We start from the raw sequence: 17,391 nt of genomic DNA, 5'->3' as shown, positions 1-17,391 counted from the left end.
AAGTCTGATAACGCTTGAATGTATTTTGTCAAGACAAGAAAGGAGGAGGGTGGGTGAGGGCGGGGAGATCAGTGCAGTCATTGGGGGGGGAGGGGGATTCAGTGCACATCATAATTGCTGAGCATCCTCCTTTGATACATTTTATATTGTTACAAGTATATGTTTGAAATGTTGATGCTCTTCTTGAATATTGTTTGAAATGTTTTTTGTTTTTTTTTTATTGTTATCCTACCTCGCATGGGCTAAACTTATTTTGAAAATCAATAAAAAGTTGGTCATAAAAAAAAAAAATCCATTTGAACCCAGACATGAGGCAACAAAGTACACCCTAGAAATGCACCAAACAGCATTTTACCTCCTGATCTTGACTTTTTTTCCTCAGAAGTACAACTAATTGCATTGATTAAGTTGAAATCAGCCGACTGGCAGACAGCAGAGCTGCAGGTCACGGCCTCCGCCGGCCTCATTACAGCCTCCGAGCCTCAACCGTCAGCACCGTGACGTTTCTGCTGCCTCCACGCTGACACTGGTCGGAGCCGGCTCAACTCAAATAAACACACCTGTTTTTCATTGTTCGACTGAATAGTCGAAAGACTACTTTATTGTTTATTAATATTTGTAAGAAATGTATCTATATCAAAAACCTCGCAAGTTCTATACAAAAGATTATGTTACAGTTCAGAAAATCATAGCTACAGCACAAGACACGCAGAGGTAACTAAGCAAACTATTAACATAAAAGAATTCAAATTGTTAGTAAAGAAACATCTCTTGAATAGATACATATACTTAACTTAATAAATAAATAAATAAATAAAGTAGATAGTATATGGGCATGTGTACACATATATATTATAAATAAATGAATATTTATTAAAAATGGTTATTGGTGCTTGTGACAAAGTGGGTGAGAGCTAGGGATGGGCGGTATGGACTAAAATATGTATCACGATAATTTCTGGCATTTATCCCGATAACGATAAAAATGATGATTAAAAAAATACCAATTAATCTCCGCCTTTTTAACTATAAATCTATCAACACATTCAGTCTTTGGAGCCCCCAAATCACTGCTCTAAAAGATATTAAATGCTACTAAACGTCATCAATGGGAATTTATCTATCTTTCTTTCTTTCTTTCAGGCTCATTTCCTTCCTTCCTTCCTTCCTTCCTTTTTCCCTTCCTTCTTTCCTCCTGCTCTCTCCTTCCTTCTTCCCTTCTTCTTTTCTCCCTTCCTTCTTTCTTTCCTTGTTTTCCCCCTTCCTTCCTTCCTTCCTTCCTTCCTTCCTTCCTTCCTTCCTTCCTTCTTTTTTCCCTTCCTTCCTGCTCTCTCCTTCCTTCTTCCCTTCTTCTTTTCTCCCTTCCTTCTCCCCCTTCCTTCCTTCTTTCCTCCTGCTCTCTCCTTCCTTCCTCCCTTCCTTGCTTCCTTCCTTCCGTTGTGCGTGGATTTAACACAGAACCATAAATCAGTTTTACACAAATACGTCATCAACGGGAATTTATCGTTTTTACCGCGAGATGACAAATTCTTATCGTGAGGAATTTTTTTGGCGGTATATCGTGAACGGTAAAATATCGCCCATTCCTAGTGAGAGCACACAATTTGTCCCCATTTCAGTCTACTGTCTTATTCTATCTAAATTCAACCATTGTTTGTTTGTTTTGGTCATAGGTTTACCATCATTTCATACCATGCAGGCACATAGTACCCCGGGTTTGTTTGTGTTCACAATTATTTCACTTAAAATAATACAGACAAGTATTGTTACGTTTACAGTGGTTTATATGCCAGTTCTGGATACCTGATACCTCCAACTCCGAGAACTAATCTACTCAAACACTCAGTTATCTATCGTTCAATAATGTCCTGGAACTCTTTACCTCCTCACATATCTCGCTCACAAAACAAATTAACTTTTAAAAAACCACTTAAGGCTCACCTAATGCTGCACACCATATGACTGGGAATTTATTATAGATGTTGAAATTAGTAGAATTATTATAATGATAGCAGTGACTGAAAATATATGACTAATTTATGGTATTATTAGTGCTATTATAGTGTATTAGTATAAATATAGTGTTATTAATACATTATGATTAGTGGTGGGGGAAAAAAAAAAATCGATATTGCAATATATTGTTGCGCTCTCTGTTGCAATAAATAATCGATAAACTGACGGCAAATATCGATATTTTATTACAACACACATAATGGATTTACGCGGTTGTCACCGCACTATTGTTCATGCATTTCAATTTGTCCAGCTGTTCAGTGTTTACATTTACTGTACAAGACTAGGAGACAGTGAGGTACTATGCTAAATTAAGTTGCTTACTGACTTTTCAGTATTAGAAACAACGCAGTGCACTGTCCTGGTTTATAGAAAACATGTTATTAATGTTCATGCACTTCAATTTGTCCAGCTGTACAGTGTTTACATTTACAAGCCTAGGAGGCAGTGAGGCTCTTTCTATACAAATGCACTTGCTTTGTACATTGTATGAAGTTTTGGCATTGAATAAATGCATAACTACAGACGTTTTCCTTTTTATAGGTATTTTTTTCTTTTTCAGTCACATATATCGTGATGTATCGTTGATGAAATTTCTTACAATATATCGAATATCGTAGATATTGTGTATCGTGATATTATCGTTATCATGGGCCACATATCGCCACAGTATTGAATCGTGAGTTACCTGTATCGTCCCACCCCTAATTATGATATTATGCATATATAACTGATGTGTGTGTGTGTGTGTGTGTGTGTGTGTGTGTGTGTGTGTGTGTGTGTGTGTGTGTGTGTGTGTGTGTGTGTACATGTATGTGTATTATTGTTGTTTTATTATAAGTGTAGTTATGCTAGGAATGTATGACTGTATGAATTTATGTCTTAGATCAGGGGTCTGCGACCCCTAGGGGGGCCGCGGAGGTACTGCAGGGGGTCCTCCAACTCAAAAAGAAATAAAGGCAATATCAACCAAAATAATTTGTGAGTTAAAAAAAAAAAAAAATAATATCCATCCATCCATTATCTCTACCCGCTTCATCTTTTGCAGGGTCTCGGGGCTCTGCTGGATCCTATTACATCTCATTGCAGGCGAGAGGCAGGGGTTCACCTGGACAGGTCACCAGTTCATCGCAGGGCTACAACCAGACAATACAGACAACCAGACATATTCACACTCACACCTACGGCCATTTAGACTCAACAATAAACCTACTATGCAACCGGAGTAACCGGAGGGAACCTGTGAGGCAACAGTGCTAACCACCAAGCCACCGTGCTGCCCGTAAAAATAATTATATTATATATATATATATATATATATATATATATATATATATATATATATGATTGAGAAAACTCCATTAACAGGTGATAAATCTACTTTTGACTCTAAATAAATGATTCCCATGACGTGAGTCATGTGACTTATATCAACTTTAGAGCGGAAAAACGAGCTAGCTGTTTAAGAAAAGAAAATTTGTTGTGAAGTATTTCATATTTAACGCTAGTTAGACCTGATGGATAAATTAGTGACAATAACGAAGCCTAAAGCTGGAGATTGTAACGTTACAGCTCGGCCTAACGTTACTCCTTCCACGTCTGACGAGGACAAAGTTTCATCAACCGTAAACACATGTAGCTAATAATCCAGTCAGGAATTGGTTAATAAGGTGATATAAGTAGAATAAAACACATTCAAAAGTTATTATAAGCCAGGCTTAAAATGTGACACATTAAAAAAGGAAAAAATAAGAATTACAAGCAGGGGTCCCTGCTCTGTTTTTCTCTCATCTAAGAGTCCCTGGGCTTAGATATTATCATTTATGTAATATTTTATGTACTTTATGGACCCCAGGAAGATTAGTGGTCACCAAGGCAGCAGCTAATGAGGATCCATCCCATAAACAATAAACAATATGTTGGGTTTTGTCATTCATCATGAGTTGATTCTGTTACTTACCATTCAACCATTCCCACCAGGTTCCAGTTCCAAAAGGAGGGAAAAGTCCTGTATTTATACCCTGGTGACTTCATTAGTGATGTCACTGGGCTGAACCATGTATGGGGGGGGGGGCACATTTTGGGATTTGTTTTCTTATTGATTTTGATTATTTTCAGCATGGTTGAAAAGGTATGTTACCATAGGCAAAGCTATTGTGTGTTGGATGGTGATTGTAGTTGAAGGGAAACTATCTAGATTGCTCAGCTGATTTCAAGGAAACGTGGAGTCACCTTTTGAGTGGAAGAGCCTGATGGAAGGGCCTATTTAACCGGCTGCTGCTGCTGCCGGTGGAGAGAGATCAGTGTGCAGCCACGAGCACATGTTGCTTTACTTTGAGTTCTCATGAGTTTAGTTTTGTTCAGTTAAGCAGAGTTAATTCTTTATTTGTTTCTTTTTTTATTTTGCATATTATGACGGAGTATTAGGGCCAAACTAAGACAAAAGAAATTTGGAAAAACGAGAATAAATTCATAATATAATGAGAATAAAGTCATGAATTACGAGAATAAAGTCATAATGTTGCGAGAATAAAGTCGTAATAGAATAAAGTCGTAATATTATGAGAATAAAGTCGTAATATTACGAGACTAAAGTCGTAACATTACAAGAATAAAGTCGTAACATTACGAGAATAAAGTCGTAATTTATGAGAATAAGGTCGTAATATTATGAGAATATAATTTACGAGAACTCTAACAGGAAGAGCAGTCTTCTCCCTGTGTTAAAATGAGGAATATTGAGCATCTTGTGAAGTTATATTTATAATATATTTAATATTACGACTTTATTCTCGTAATATTATGACTTTATTCTCGTAACTTTACGACTTTATTCTCATATTATTATGACTTTATTCTCGTAATTTCATTTTTTTTTGTCTTAGTTTGGCACTAATACTCCGTCGTAGCATATATTTTTTGCAACGTCAATGAAAAAATAAATAAATCACTCTTTTGGACATTTTAGCATTCAGGGTGTCGGACTCCAGTCCTCGAGGGCCGGTGTCCCTGCAGGTTTTAGATGTTTCCCTGCTTCTTTGAACCATGATACAAGTGACTGTGTCATCAACAGAACTATCCAGACTTTGATGACAAGCTGGTGACGATGATTAATTAGAATCAGGTGTGTTAAAGCAGTGAAACATCTAAAACATGCAGGACACCGGCCCTTCTGGGATTCAGTTTGACACCTGTCCATCTACTCTGGTCACACTTCCCCACAGTGCAAACTATACATTGTTTGAATTTGTTGATGTTATAAAATGTATGAATATGTATTGTTTTTATTTATATCTAAATGTTAAATGGAATGACTTTTTATTTTTTCTTTATTTTCTGTTTTTCCTTTCTTTTTTTATATGCTACCTCTTTAGGTTTGCTTTTAATTTTTTGTTGTAATGTACTGTGCATTATGTGTCGGACCCCAGGAAGAATAGCTGCAGTTTTGCTGTAGCTAATGGGGATCCAAATAAAACTATAAACTAGTCAGATCTTCAAACATTGCAGGTGTCATCAGCCTGAATGTGGCTTCACTAAATGCTGCTGCAAAATTCATGAAAGTAAATAACTTGTAATGTTCCTGTAGCTAAATATAGTTTACAGTATCTGCTTAATTTCACATAATCCCTCAATAAACCAGGTGTAATTGCCATGGCGACCATCTGGCTGCAGCTGGACTCCTGCTGCTCCCTCGCGGAGGGTTCACTTCCCTCCTACAGATCTGTTTATTTAAAAAGGATCCCCATTAGCTGACGCCAAAACAAAAGCTAGTCTTCCTGGGGTCCAGACAATAAAATACAAAAATTACAACTAAGAAATAAAGAAAAACATCATACAAATCATATATAATTTGATGTATTGACCTCACTCAATCAGATACGCTATATGATGTTAAGGTGATGATAAGAAATACGTTCTTAGTCTTCGTTTCAAATCAGCCTCTTTTGATGTCAGGAATCTCACCTGGAGTAGTTTTCCAATATGCAACTGATCTATAAAGTATTGTCCTCTTCATAGAGTGAGACTTAGGTAAGGGTAACGTAATCCCACCAATATTCACCCTTGAGTGTTATATGAATGAATATTTGAACAATAAGTTATATTATTACGGAGAAATTTAGGAGCCTGAGTGTTAATAATTCTATAGAAATATGTAAGTGCATTAGTAGATATCCTCAACCCTCAGCCACGAGAGACGTTCATGCATTTCTGCAATACTTGTTCTTGGAGAACAACCAAGAAAAAGTCTTGCAGCCTTGTTTTGAGCCACTTGTAGTTTTTTTAGAAGACTGTTGGATGCAGCAGACCAAACAACTTATCTGAGACAAGGCCCCACGCCGGGTGCTGGTGTTGCGTCTGTCATGCGTGCAGCAGCCTGCGGGTCCAGACCTGCCCGGGACGGGGAACAAAGGCCTGGTCCCGGGACGCCTGGGCCCTGCAGCCTCACGCAGCCTCGTCCCCGTGGCCTTTGCTCCTCACGCAGCAGCTCTTTACTGCCGTCACCGACAGATAAGATCACTCTCTCTTCTGGGAGAGTCTCGGTGGATCCTGCTGCACACCTTTAACACGGGCGTGACCGGGAACGCCACACTCCGTAGATTCAGTCTCTGCTCTTCAATCTGCAGGTCTTCTGGTGACTTTTAGCCAATAAAACGTCAAAACGTCATGTTTTGTGTGTTATTTCATCTTGATAGCGAGTGGAATGATAACTACGAAAACAAATCCTCTGCACAAACAACTGCCTCGCTTCAAAGAGACAAGTTGCCACAGAAAAGAGACAAAGTTGAGCAGTTTTAATAAAAATCCGCAACAAAGTTTGGTTTCACCTCCTAGACTCAAATCTAAGTGTAAATAGTTGAACAAGTGGCCAATTGTGAACAATTACTTTCAAACCAGTAAGATTTTACACTTATTTTAAGTTTGTTGTTGACTGAATGATTTATAAAACCATGATTAACAGCGATGGATCGGTTTTGGGGCGCTCAAATAAAAGCAGGTTCTGGGTCTCTGAGAGTAAATAAAGATCTAGAAGTTCTTTCTATTTCCACTTTTATATTTTCAATGGTTAAATTTATATGCACTTAATAACTTTTTTTTGTTCATTATTCTATGGAGATGAGATAAAACTCCTCCATTCAGCATTTGAGCTTTATGTTTTTCATGTGTAAATGTGATAAAGGTAACCTCGGTAGATCAGGGACTGCAGTCTAAACACACCTTTGTTGTGCAACTGAATTATGACAGACACAAAACATTAAATATTCCACTTTAAAAGAGAGAAAACATTCCTTCAGTGACTGTTTCCGTGTAAATATAATATAATATAAAGCCAGTGTGAGTGGAGCCTGAGCGGCGGGGAAGCGTTTACCTCCTTGCACTTGAAGAACATGCTGCGGGGGGTTCAGGGCCTTCCAGCGCGGTCAGACATCCGTCCATCCGTCCGTGCTCAGCGGCGTCCTCCCATCACGGCTCGACCCGGCTCGGGTCGCGGGTCCGGCACAGGCGCTCAAAAACAACTCTGCTCACCTCTTCACCTCACTTCCGCATACCTGCGGGCCAGCGGGGCATGTGCGCGTGAGCGGCTACAGGTGTGCACTTTTACCTGTGGCAAGTGACGTCAGAGAACGGTTATGCGGCGTTCACGGTCCCCTGGGAGAATGTCCTAAAATCTACTTTTTCGAAATAAAATGTATGTATGTATTATTATTATATTTTTATTATAATAAGAAGAACCATAATAATTATACTGTTGTTATTATTATTATTGGCCTTCCAATGTTTTACATAGGCACCCCTTAATAATGATAATAATAACAGCCTAAGAAGAAAAATTAATCTGGCTCCCATTTCTGTTATCAAAACGCTAATAAAAGTATTTCCATGTATTTCCAGAATTTCAGAAATATTAACAAAAGCAGGAACGTGGAAGAAAATGAATTTGTGTGGATAAGATAAGATCAGAATCAGAATCAGAATCAGAATCATCTTTATTGGCCAGGTTCGAACATTGTCCAACAAGGAATTTGACTCCGGTAGTTTCGCTCTCTATGGTCTTAAAGGTAAACAATAAACAAATAAACAATAGACAAATGTGGAATTTCTATGTACAAAAATTATAAACATTTTAAGGTGCAGCAGTTTGAGGTAGTGAGAATAATTATGACCTATACAATTTCTACAGACAAGAATTATGCAAAAGTACAAGATAAAAAATTTAATTTTTTTACAAAAGAAATAAAAAGTGAGAGGTGCAGCAGAGTGAGGCAACATGAATATTAAAGAGGGGTGCTGGATGATTTATTTATATTTTGATGATTTATTTTTATATTTCACGTGATTGGTTACTCTGAGACTTTGTTATCTGTGAGAGTTCATCAGAGCAACCGCTTGCGGGAAGAAACTGTCCCTGTGTCTTGAAGTCCTGGCGCACAAAGCTCTGTAGCGCCGTCCAGAGGGGAGGAGTTGGAACAGACTGTGTCCCGGGTGTGAGGGGTCAGCAGAGATTCGACCTGCCCGTTTCCTGGTCCTGGACCGGTACAGGTCCAGGATAGATGGGAGGTTAGTCCCAACTATCCTCTCTGCAGACCTGATGGTCCGTTGCAGTCTGTGCCTGTCTAGTTTGGTGGCTGATCCAAACCAGACAGTGATGGAAGAGCAGAGAACAGACTGTATGATGGCAGTGTAAAATGTGATCAGCAGCTGCTGTGGCAGGTTGAACTTCCTGAGCTGCCACAAGAAGTACAACCTTTGCTGCGCCTTCTTCCTGACGGAACTCATGTGGGTGGTCCACTTCAGGTCCCGGGAGATGGTGGACCCCAGGAACTTGAAGGAGTCTGTGGATTGTCCTTTATTTCTCCTTCGGGGAAATTCACTTTGTGCAGCAGCAGTATACTTAACACACACATGCAGGGGAAGGCTAAAAAGAATAAAAAAATATATATAATTACAAAATATAAACAGTATATACATTGGAATGAAAAATAAAAAGTAGTGCAGTACGGTAAGTACAATCACACCGGTAAGACCAGGGATCAAACTTTATTTGAAAATAAAACCGGCTTATCAAATATCCATTTGTGAGTGTACCGTACGTTAAATAATAAAACAGTCAGTCATTTAATTAGACTAATTTATATATTATTATATTTAAAATTACTTAAAATCCTTTTCTATGGGCTTTTTTAAGTAGTTGATGGATAAGCAACATCCCAGGGCTGTCTAACATAGAAATGCACACAGACAGATATAAACTGCACATACACAAATAGGTAACATATCAGAGAGCAAGTAGTTTCTAATTTAGTTTTTTATGACTGTTTTTCTTTTAATCTAAGTTTAGGTTCGACTCCCTAGGAGTCTTTCTGTGTGGAGTTTGCATGTTCTCCCCGTGCTTGCGGGTTCCCTCCGGTTACTCCGGCTTCCTCCCACAGTCAAAAAACATGCGTAGTAGGTTGATTGATGAGTCTAAATTGACTGCAAGTGTGAGTGTGTCTGGTTGTGTGTTTATATGTGGCCCTGGGATGGACTGGTGACCTGTATATGGTTTACCCCTGCCTTTCACCTGAAATTATCTGGGATAGACTCCAGCAGACCCCCGTGACCCTGAAAAAAGGATGAAGCGGGTATAGAACCGTTGTGATTTATCTCAACACAGTCATCCTGTAACAGTTTACAGCTCAAAACACATTTATGTCTAAATCATCCATCTCTTAATCACCAGAATAAAAAATAAAAAATAAGTGATTCCCACATTTATTTCAGCTCGTTTCCCTGCTGACAGCATGAACTCAGGATGTTTGGTATGTGATGGCACGACCCCTTTGGATGGCTCGGCATCATAGTGCGGCAGATAAGCAAACCAATTGTGCATTTTATGATAGAAGCATGAAACTTTCTACATATCATCTACATCCCCCAAGGATTAATTTCTGAAGTGGAAGCACTTTGGGTCTGACCTCTGGTGACCTTGAGAGGTCATTGACCTCAGCATTGCATTTTTCCATTATTTTCGCTTCATTCTCCATTATAATAAGTACATCATTTAAAAAAAAATATATGTCTTTGTTATAATAAAGAAAATTTTACTCAGTCATGGCCTTTTGTGTGAGTTTGTATATGACAATACTGTTGCTGACCAGCAGAGGGCAGAAATAGCTAGCTAGCTAACTGTTAATGAATGAAACAAAATAGCCTAGCTAGCTAGCTTTTGATTAATAAATAAAATGTCTTGCTAGCTAGCTAACTGTTAATGAATTAAATAAAATAGCTGTAGCTAGCTGTTGATGAATTACATAAAATCGTTTGCTAGCTAGCTAGCTAGCTAGCTAGCTATCTGTTAGTGAATTAAATAAAATAGATATAGCTAGCTGTTAATTAATTAAATAAAATTGCTTGCTAGCTGGTTGTTGATGAATTAAAGCTATCTAACATGTAATAGTAAATTTACACAATGTGTTATGTTCTTTCAGGATTCCTCTGTAGCCTGTGTCAGCTAGCCTCTTGCGCCCTTCAAAATTGTGATAAGTCAACACTGTCTGCATCATGTCAAAACGCCATTTACTGGTTGATCCAACTCAGCCTTTTACATCTAAGAATTCCAAGTTGAGTAGCCCTATTAACTGGGAACTCTGTGCTCTTTGTCAAAATAAAAACAGGAGAAGCTTTGCAATGCCCCACCAGGCATAACAAGCCATCAGAAGACAGTGGTTATGTGTCATTGGCCAGGGATCTCCTTGCATTCCAAGAAATTCGACAAATACCACCTGAGCTGGACTTGGACAGGCTGGATGATGGGAATGGCATAGAGGCCACGCTGGGGACCAACAGAGCACAGTGGCACAAGGCCTGTAGAGTAAAATACAATCAAAGTACACTGCAACGACGGCGGAAGTCATTAGAAAAGTTGGAACAGTGTGATGTAGCCATGGTTCACACACGGTCTTCTCACAGTCATATCCACCCAAAAGACCCTTTGTGTTTCTTCTGCAACAAGCCTACTGGGTCTGAAGTGCTCAATATGGCATCAACAAAACAGTTAGATGCCAAAGTTAGAAAAGCTGCCGTGGAAACAGAAGACACTGAGTTGCTTGCTAAACTTGCACCTGCGGACATGATAGCCCTTGAAGCAAAATATCATCTAAACTGCCTCCAGAAGCTATATAACAAAGCAAGACAGGCTATATCAAAGGATGAACACAAGGAAGATGCTCAGCTACTTGGTATTGCGTTTGCAGAGTTGGTAGCCTTCATGGAGGAAAGAAGAAGTGAGGAGGACACTGCTCCAGTATTCAAATTGTCTGACCTGGGTAACCTGTACCAAATTCGACTTGAACAGCTTGGTGCCACAGTGGGGAATCGGATCCACACAACCAGACTAAAGAACAGGCTTCTCTCAGAGGTACCTGGTTTAATGGCACATTCACAGGGAAGAGACACACTTTTGACATTTCAGAATGATATGGGAGATGTCCTTAAGAAGGCCTGTGACTACGACAGTGATGAAGACCGTGTGTGAACCATGGCTACATCACACTGTTCCAACTTTTCTAATGACTCCCGCCGTCGTTGCAGTGTACTTTGATTGTATTTTACTCTCCAGGCCTTGTGCCACTGTGCTCTGTTGGTCCTCAGCGTGGCCTCTATGCCATTCCCATCATCCAGCCTGTCCAAGTCCAGCTCAGGTGGTATTTGTCCAATTTCTTGGAATGCAAGGAGATCCCTGGCCAATGACACATAGCCACTGTCTTCTGATGGCTTGTTATGCCTGGTGGGGCATTGCAAAGCTTCTCCTGTTTTTATTTGACAAAGAGCACAGAGTTCCCAGTTAATAGGGCTACTCAACTTGGAATTCTTAGAGGCTGAGTTGGATCAACCAGCAAATGGCGTTTTGACATGATGCAGACAGTGTTGACTTATCACAATTTTGAAGGGCGCTGGAGGCTAGCTGACACAGGCTACAGAGGAATCCTGAAAGAACATAACACATTGTGTAAATTTACTATTACATGTTAGATAGCTTTAATTCATCAACAACCAGCTAGCAAGCAATTGTATTTAATTAACAGCTAGCTATATCTATTTTATTTAATTCACTAACAGATAGCTAGCTAGCTAGCTAGCAAAATATTTTATGTAATTCATCAACAGCTAGCTACAGCTATTTTATTTCATTCATTAAGTTAGCTATCTAGCAATACATTTTATTTAATTACTTAACAGCTAGCTAGCTAGGCTATTTGTTTCATTCACTAACAGATAGCTAGCTAGCTAGCAAACGATTTTATGTAATTCATCAACAGCTAGCTACAACTATTTTATTTAATTCATTAACAGTTAGCTAGCTAGCAAGACATTTTATTTAATTAATCAACAGCTAGCTAGCTAGGCTATTTTGTTTCATTCATTAACAGTTAGCTAGCTAGCTATTTCATTTAATGAATGAATAGCTATTGTCTTTCATCAGATGGATGGTGATTAAAATACTCACTTTTCCTGACAGCAACATCACACTCTTTCTGTCATAGTAAATGGTGCTGCCAGCTTCCAACTGCCAACTGCCAACTACTGCCCTCTGCTGGTCAGCAACAGTATTGTCATATACAAACTCACACAAAAGGCCATGACTGAGCAAAATTTTCTTTATTATAACAAAGACATATTTTTTTTTTTAATTATGTACTTATTATAGTGGAGAATGAAGCGAAAATAATGGAAAAATGCTATGCTGAGGTCAATGACCACTCAAGGTCACCAGAGGTCAGACCCAAAGTGCTTCCACTTCAGAAATTAATCCTTGGGGGATGTAGATGATATGTAGAAAGTTTCATGCTTCTATCATAAAATGCACAATACCTTCCATATATGAGCTTAGCTGCCGCACTATCACCAACTGTACTTCTTAAACGGCTGATTTGACCACATAAAAAAGGGATTGCTGCAACAAACTTTGTAAAAACTGCACACAAAGAGAGCTGCACTGGTAAATACCACGTAAACCTTTTACAGTGGACAAGATACACCTCATTTAACCTGGTGCAACGGCCAGTGCGGGCCATCTGAACATCAACACTTATGGAAACATTCATAAAGACGAGTTGATGGTTCAGATCGATTCCATTTTAACAAACATTCTTAAAGGGGGTGTATAATTTAAAAGAATGTGATTGACAGCATTTGTTTTGTTTTGGTGATTTCAGATTTCCAGGATACTGTGAGATCACAGACCCCCTAAAACCAGGTAAATCAATAGCTCAGCCTTCGACTGTTAGCATGAAACACTCAATCTGCTTTTCAAGACGACACGAATGAAATAAAACTTAGAAGAAAATAAGGGTTACAGAGGCGAGTGCTTTAGTTCCTTTTGTTGTGTAAATATGAAATAATAAACAGTGAAATCAACATGGTAGAAAGAGAAACCAGGCCCCTGTGTCTGGTCCGGCCGTTCACCTGCAGCTGCACGATGCTGCACCACAAACTCGTCCCTCCCGCTGGACTGTTCAGCTTCACCTGCCTCTCCATCAGCGGAGCCTGCCATGCAAAGCTGCCGTTATCAGGAGAGTCATATGCAAACGGTGGCTGTTAAATCCTCAACTGATGTTGACTTTTCACTTAACCAAACCACGGTGACGTTCATCCGCCCGTTTAGTCCAAGTGTAATTACTGTAACGTGCCTACGGTTGCCATCTCCCTGAAAAATAAATAAGGGACACCTCATCGGCAGGGCCGGCCGACCCGATTGCCTTCACCCTTCCTCGCGTGGTGAATTTTTTTAGCCCCTTTTTTTGTGAGTGAAACGATTTTTTTAACTATTTGACTCGAACCTGAATTGAATTAGATGCATATTTTTGAATGACATGAATACATGGAAAACAAATTATTATCCAGCAATTCACTTTAATACAAAATAACAAAATTAACTGAATAAAATAAGTATCTTTCCTAAACAGTCCTGCTTAACTTAAAATTACTCTGCGTCGATTTAACGCGGAACCATAAATCAGCTCCTGAGCTGGCAGGCTGTTTTCATCCCGAAAACGTCTGAGCAAATTTCTTAGCAGGTGTTATTTGGATAAACTGAGCCCAGGTTGGGGATCTTTTTTTTTTTTTTTTTTTTTTTTTCTTACCTTGTCTGCACACATATTATTGATTGATACCATGACGGTAGAAACCAAAAGTGTATATATGTGCATTATTACTATATGTAATATATACATATATATACGCACACATATGCGTACACATACATAAATATACACATACAAACCCAGTGTTTTTTTTTTTTTTTTTTTTTTTTTTTTTTGGGGGGGAGGGGGTGGGGGGGGGTGGTGACGACATCCACTGCCAATCCAGGAAGCAGGAACACACGGAGACACACGTCAAGCACTGGAAATCTGCAACAAAAAAAACCACAAACAAAGCACGAAACCGGCACGGAGCCATCCAAAACACGAACAGCAATCGACCTAAATCTTGAGATCTGATCGCAGTCTGAGCTAAGCTATCGCTACCGCTACCTAAACCCAAAAACTAGAGAGCCAGCATGCAGGTGAACAAGCCAGTGTGTATGTCTATGTGTGTGTGTGTGTATGTATATGATCATGCATGTGTGTGTGTGTGTGTGTGTGTGTGTGTGTGTGTGTGTGTGTGTGTATGCGTGTGACTAAATTACTATATGTGTGTGTGTGTGTGTGTGTGTGTGTGTGTGTGTGTGTGTGTGTGTGTGTGTGTGTGTGTGTGTGTGTGTGTGTGTGTGTGTGTGTAATAAACCAAACAAAGCTCCACCTGAAGTGTATCTATAGTGGGGGAGGGGGGGGAGCAACCCCGCCACCCGTGAGACCAGAGGCCGACAAGGAAGAGCCCGGAACCCAGGCCACCGGCAACCCCACAGAGGGGAGAAGTAGGAGGGAGGCAACCCACCGCCTGCGAGGCCCCCCCCCCCCACCCGGCGGCGGCCGAGGGGGCCCGCGGGCGGGGCCCCCACGGCGCGGAAAGAAGCAGCCAGGGATCCCGCGGCGGCGGACCGCGACCCAGGCAATCCCCGGCCACCCGGTCCGGGCCGGACACGCGGCCAGGAGGCCCTCACCCTTCAGGCCAGCGACCCCCACCCGGCAGGGGGCCAGCCCGCCCGGAGAGACAGAGCCGCCCCGGCCGCCGACGCGGGCAGGCGCACCCGTCCCCCACGAAAGTGGCCCTCCAAGACCAGAGGGGCGCCCCGCCGTAGAGGCAGCGGGGGGGACCGGAGACGGGCCCGGAGAGAGGGAACCCCCCAACAAGGCGACACCCGCGCAGGCCCGACAACGGAGGGCCCCAGACCCAGGCATCCCATTCATTCATCCATTCACCTATCCGATACCTATACTAATAATAATATAATATACTATACATAATAATAATAATAATACTAATAATAATACTAATAATAATACTAATAATAATAATAATAATAACCATCTTTGTATAATATAATATTGATAAATTATTAAGTTTTTGATGTCCTGCCAATGGAGGCTCAAATCCTCCATGGCAGGACCCTTCCATACCGCATTCTCACCGACACAGACATACAATCACGCACCGTTTCCCCCTCCCCGGGGGGATCCAGCACCGCCAGAAGGCACCCCAGGCCGCACGGCGGGCCCCGCCAGGCCCGGGTAACCCGACCCACCCGTCCCAGGCCCAGGCCGGTGAGGGAACGCGGGTGATGTGGGACCCCCTCCCGCCCCTTGTGTTGAGTGCATGTGATTAATGCCATAAAAACAGGGAGGAGGGAGGGCCAAGTATCGATTGACACAGACCCCCCCCCCTCCCGAACTACGTGTCCTTGTCAAATGTATTTATTAAGTGTTGAATGTGCAGTGTCTATTTTGCTGTTAAAACCGTGAGGCGGGGAGTGCCAGGCCCCGCGGGACAGTGCCCCCCACGACCCGGACCCCCCGCCTTTCGCCTATGTGCGTATGAATCGTGTAGGGGGGGCAAGAGGGGGAGCGGAGGCCGAAGCCAGGAAGCAGGACCAGCAAAGCCGGCCCTGATAAGACACCCGCGTCCCCCCCTGGTTGGGGATCTTAACGGTTACTTTTACGCCTGAAAAAATATTAAAACTTAATAAAGTGGCATATTAACAGCGCTACAGCAGAAATTAAAACAGCTTTTATCTCTGGGCTTCCTGATATGGTGTGACGTATGTGCAAACGTAACTACGCAGTCGCTTACGTACCCGAACGTAAACCACGCAGTGATGTAGCAAGTGGTGTCCCAATCCCTAGGGAAGATTGCAAAGGCCCTACGGTTTTGTGGCTTCATTTTTTGGGCTAGTGGTAGTGAGTGAGGGCTAGTGGTAGAAAGTAGGGGGTGTATTGGGATTGGCCCTAACAGTAGATGTTCAGGTTCAATATTCAACTTAATTCATTAAGGGAGTGGGAAGAAGAAAATGTATTTAATCCCACCCCTGTTTCTCATCAATAACTTGACTGATTTTTAAGGCTTCCTCCTGTCTTAACATTTAAACCAGAACAATGAACAAAAGATACAGAAGGTAATGGACATATAGTACATAAATAAACGTCAGTGATGGTAAGAACAACAGTACTAGATGACTGCACTTTAGCAGTTTGTCAACTTTTTCTTATTTTGAGGTTTTTATTGTCGGTCTTGCTCAGAGGAGGGACAACGGGGGTGAAATGTGTGTGCAGAAGTACAGGATACGTTTCCACAACAGTTCCCAAACGTTAGAGCACAACCTCATCATGACTTAACTCTTAAAATGGTCTTTTTGTTCGTTCCGCCGCTTGTTAAGAAACATACGGAGGAGTATTAGGGCCAGGCAGGAAAAAAATAAAAATAATATTTCAGAGGGGGAAGATTTTTTTGTCATTATGCACTTCGAGAAAAAAGTCGAAATGTCGAGAAAAAAAGTCGAAATATCGAGATTAATGTTGAAGTACAATTTTGAGAAAAAAGTCGAAATGTTGAGAAAAAAGTCAAAATGTTGAGAAAAAAGTCAAAATGTCGAGAAAAAAGTCGAAATGTTGAGAAAAAAGTCGAAATGTCGAGAAAAAAGTCGAAATGTTGAGAAAAAAGTCAAAATGTCGAGAAAAAAGTTGAAATGTCGAGAAAAAAGTCGAAATGTTCAGAATAATGTTGTAGTACAATTTTGGGAAAAAAGTTGAAATGTCGAGAAAAAAGTCGAAATGTCGAGATTAATATTGAAGTACAATTTCGAGAAAAAAGTCAAAATGTTGAGAAAAAAGTCGAAATGTCGAGAAAAACGTTAAAATGTTCAGAATAATGTTGAAGTACAATTTCGAGAAAAAAATCGAAATTGTTGAGAAAAAAGTCAAAATTTCGTGAATAAAGTTGAAATGTTGAGAAAAAAGGCGA

At 40.6% G+C, this 17,391-nt stretch overlaps 1 protein-coding gene across 2 annotated transcripts in view; it reads right to left on the bottom strand.

Moving 5' to 3' along the window:
* ano9b (anoctamin 9b) overlaps window positions 1-7,610 on the bottom strand; it is a 37,699-nt gene extending 30,089 nt beyond the window's left edge. The window contains exons 1-2 of one of the 2 annotated variants that reach the window (XM_061737045.1): window positions 7,385-7,610; window positions 3,047-3,152 (exon numbers count right to left, since the gene is read on the bottom strand). In XM_061737045.1, coding sequence (XP_061593029.1) covers window positions 3,047-3,100 — 54 coding nt within the window. In that variant the 5' untranslated portion in view covers window positions 3,101-3,152; window positions 7,385-7,610. The remainder of the gene's footprint in view (window positions 1-3,046; window positions 3,153-7,384) is intronic. The other variant, XM_061737052.1, reaches the window with a different exon arrangement.
* Window positions 7,611-17,391: the final 9,781 nt, after the last annotated feature.

The sequence above is a fragment of the Cololabis saira genome, chromosome 2, assembly GCF_033807715.1.
Source record: "Cololabis saira isolate AMF1-May2022 chromosome 2, fColSai1.1, whole genome shotgun sequence".
In the NCBI taxonomy this organism is placed as follows: Eukaryota; Metazoa; Chordata; class Actinopteri; order Beloniformes; family Belonidae; genus Cololabis; species Cololabis saira.
The sequence above is the reverse complement of the archived record's forward strand: the minus strand, read 5'-3'. Positions and strand labels throughout refer to the sequence as shown.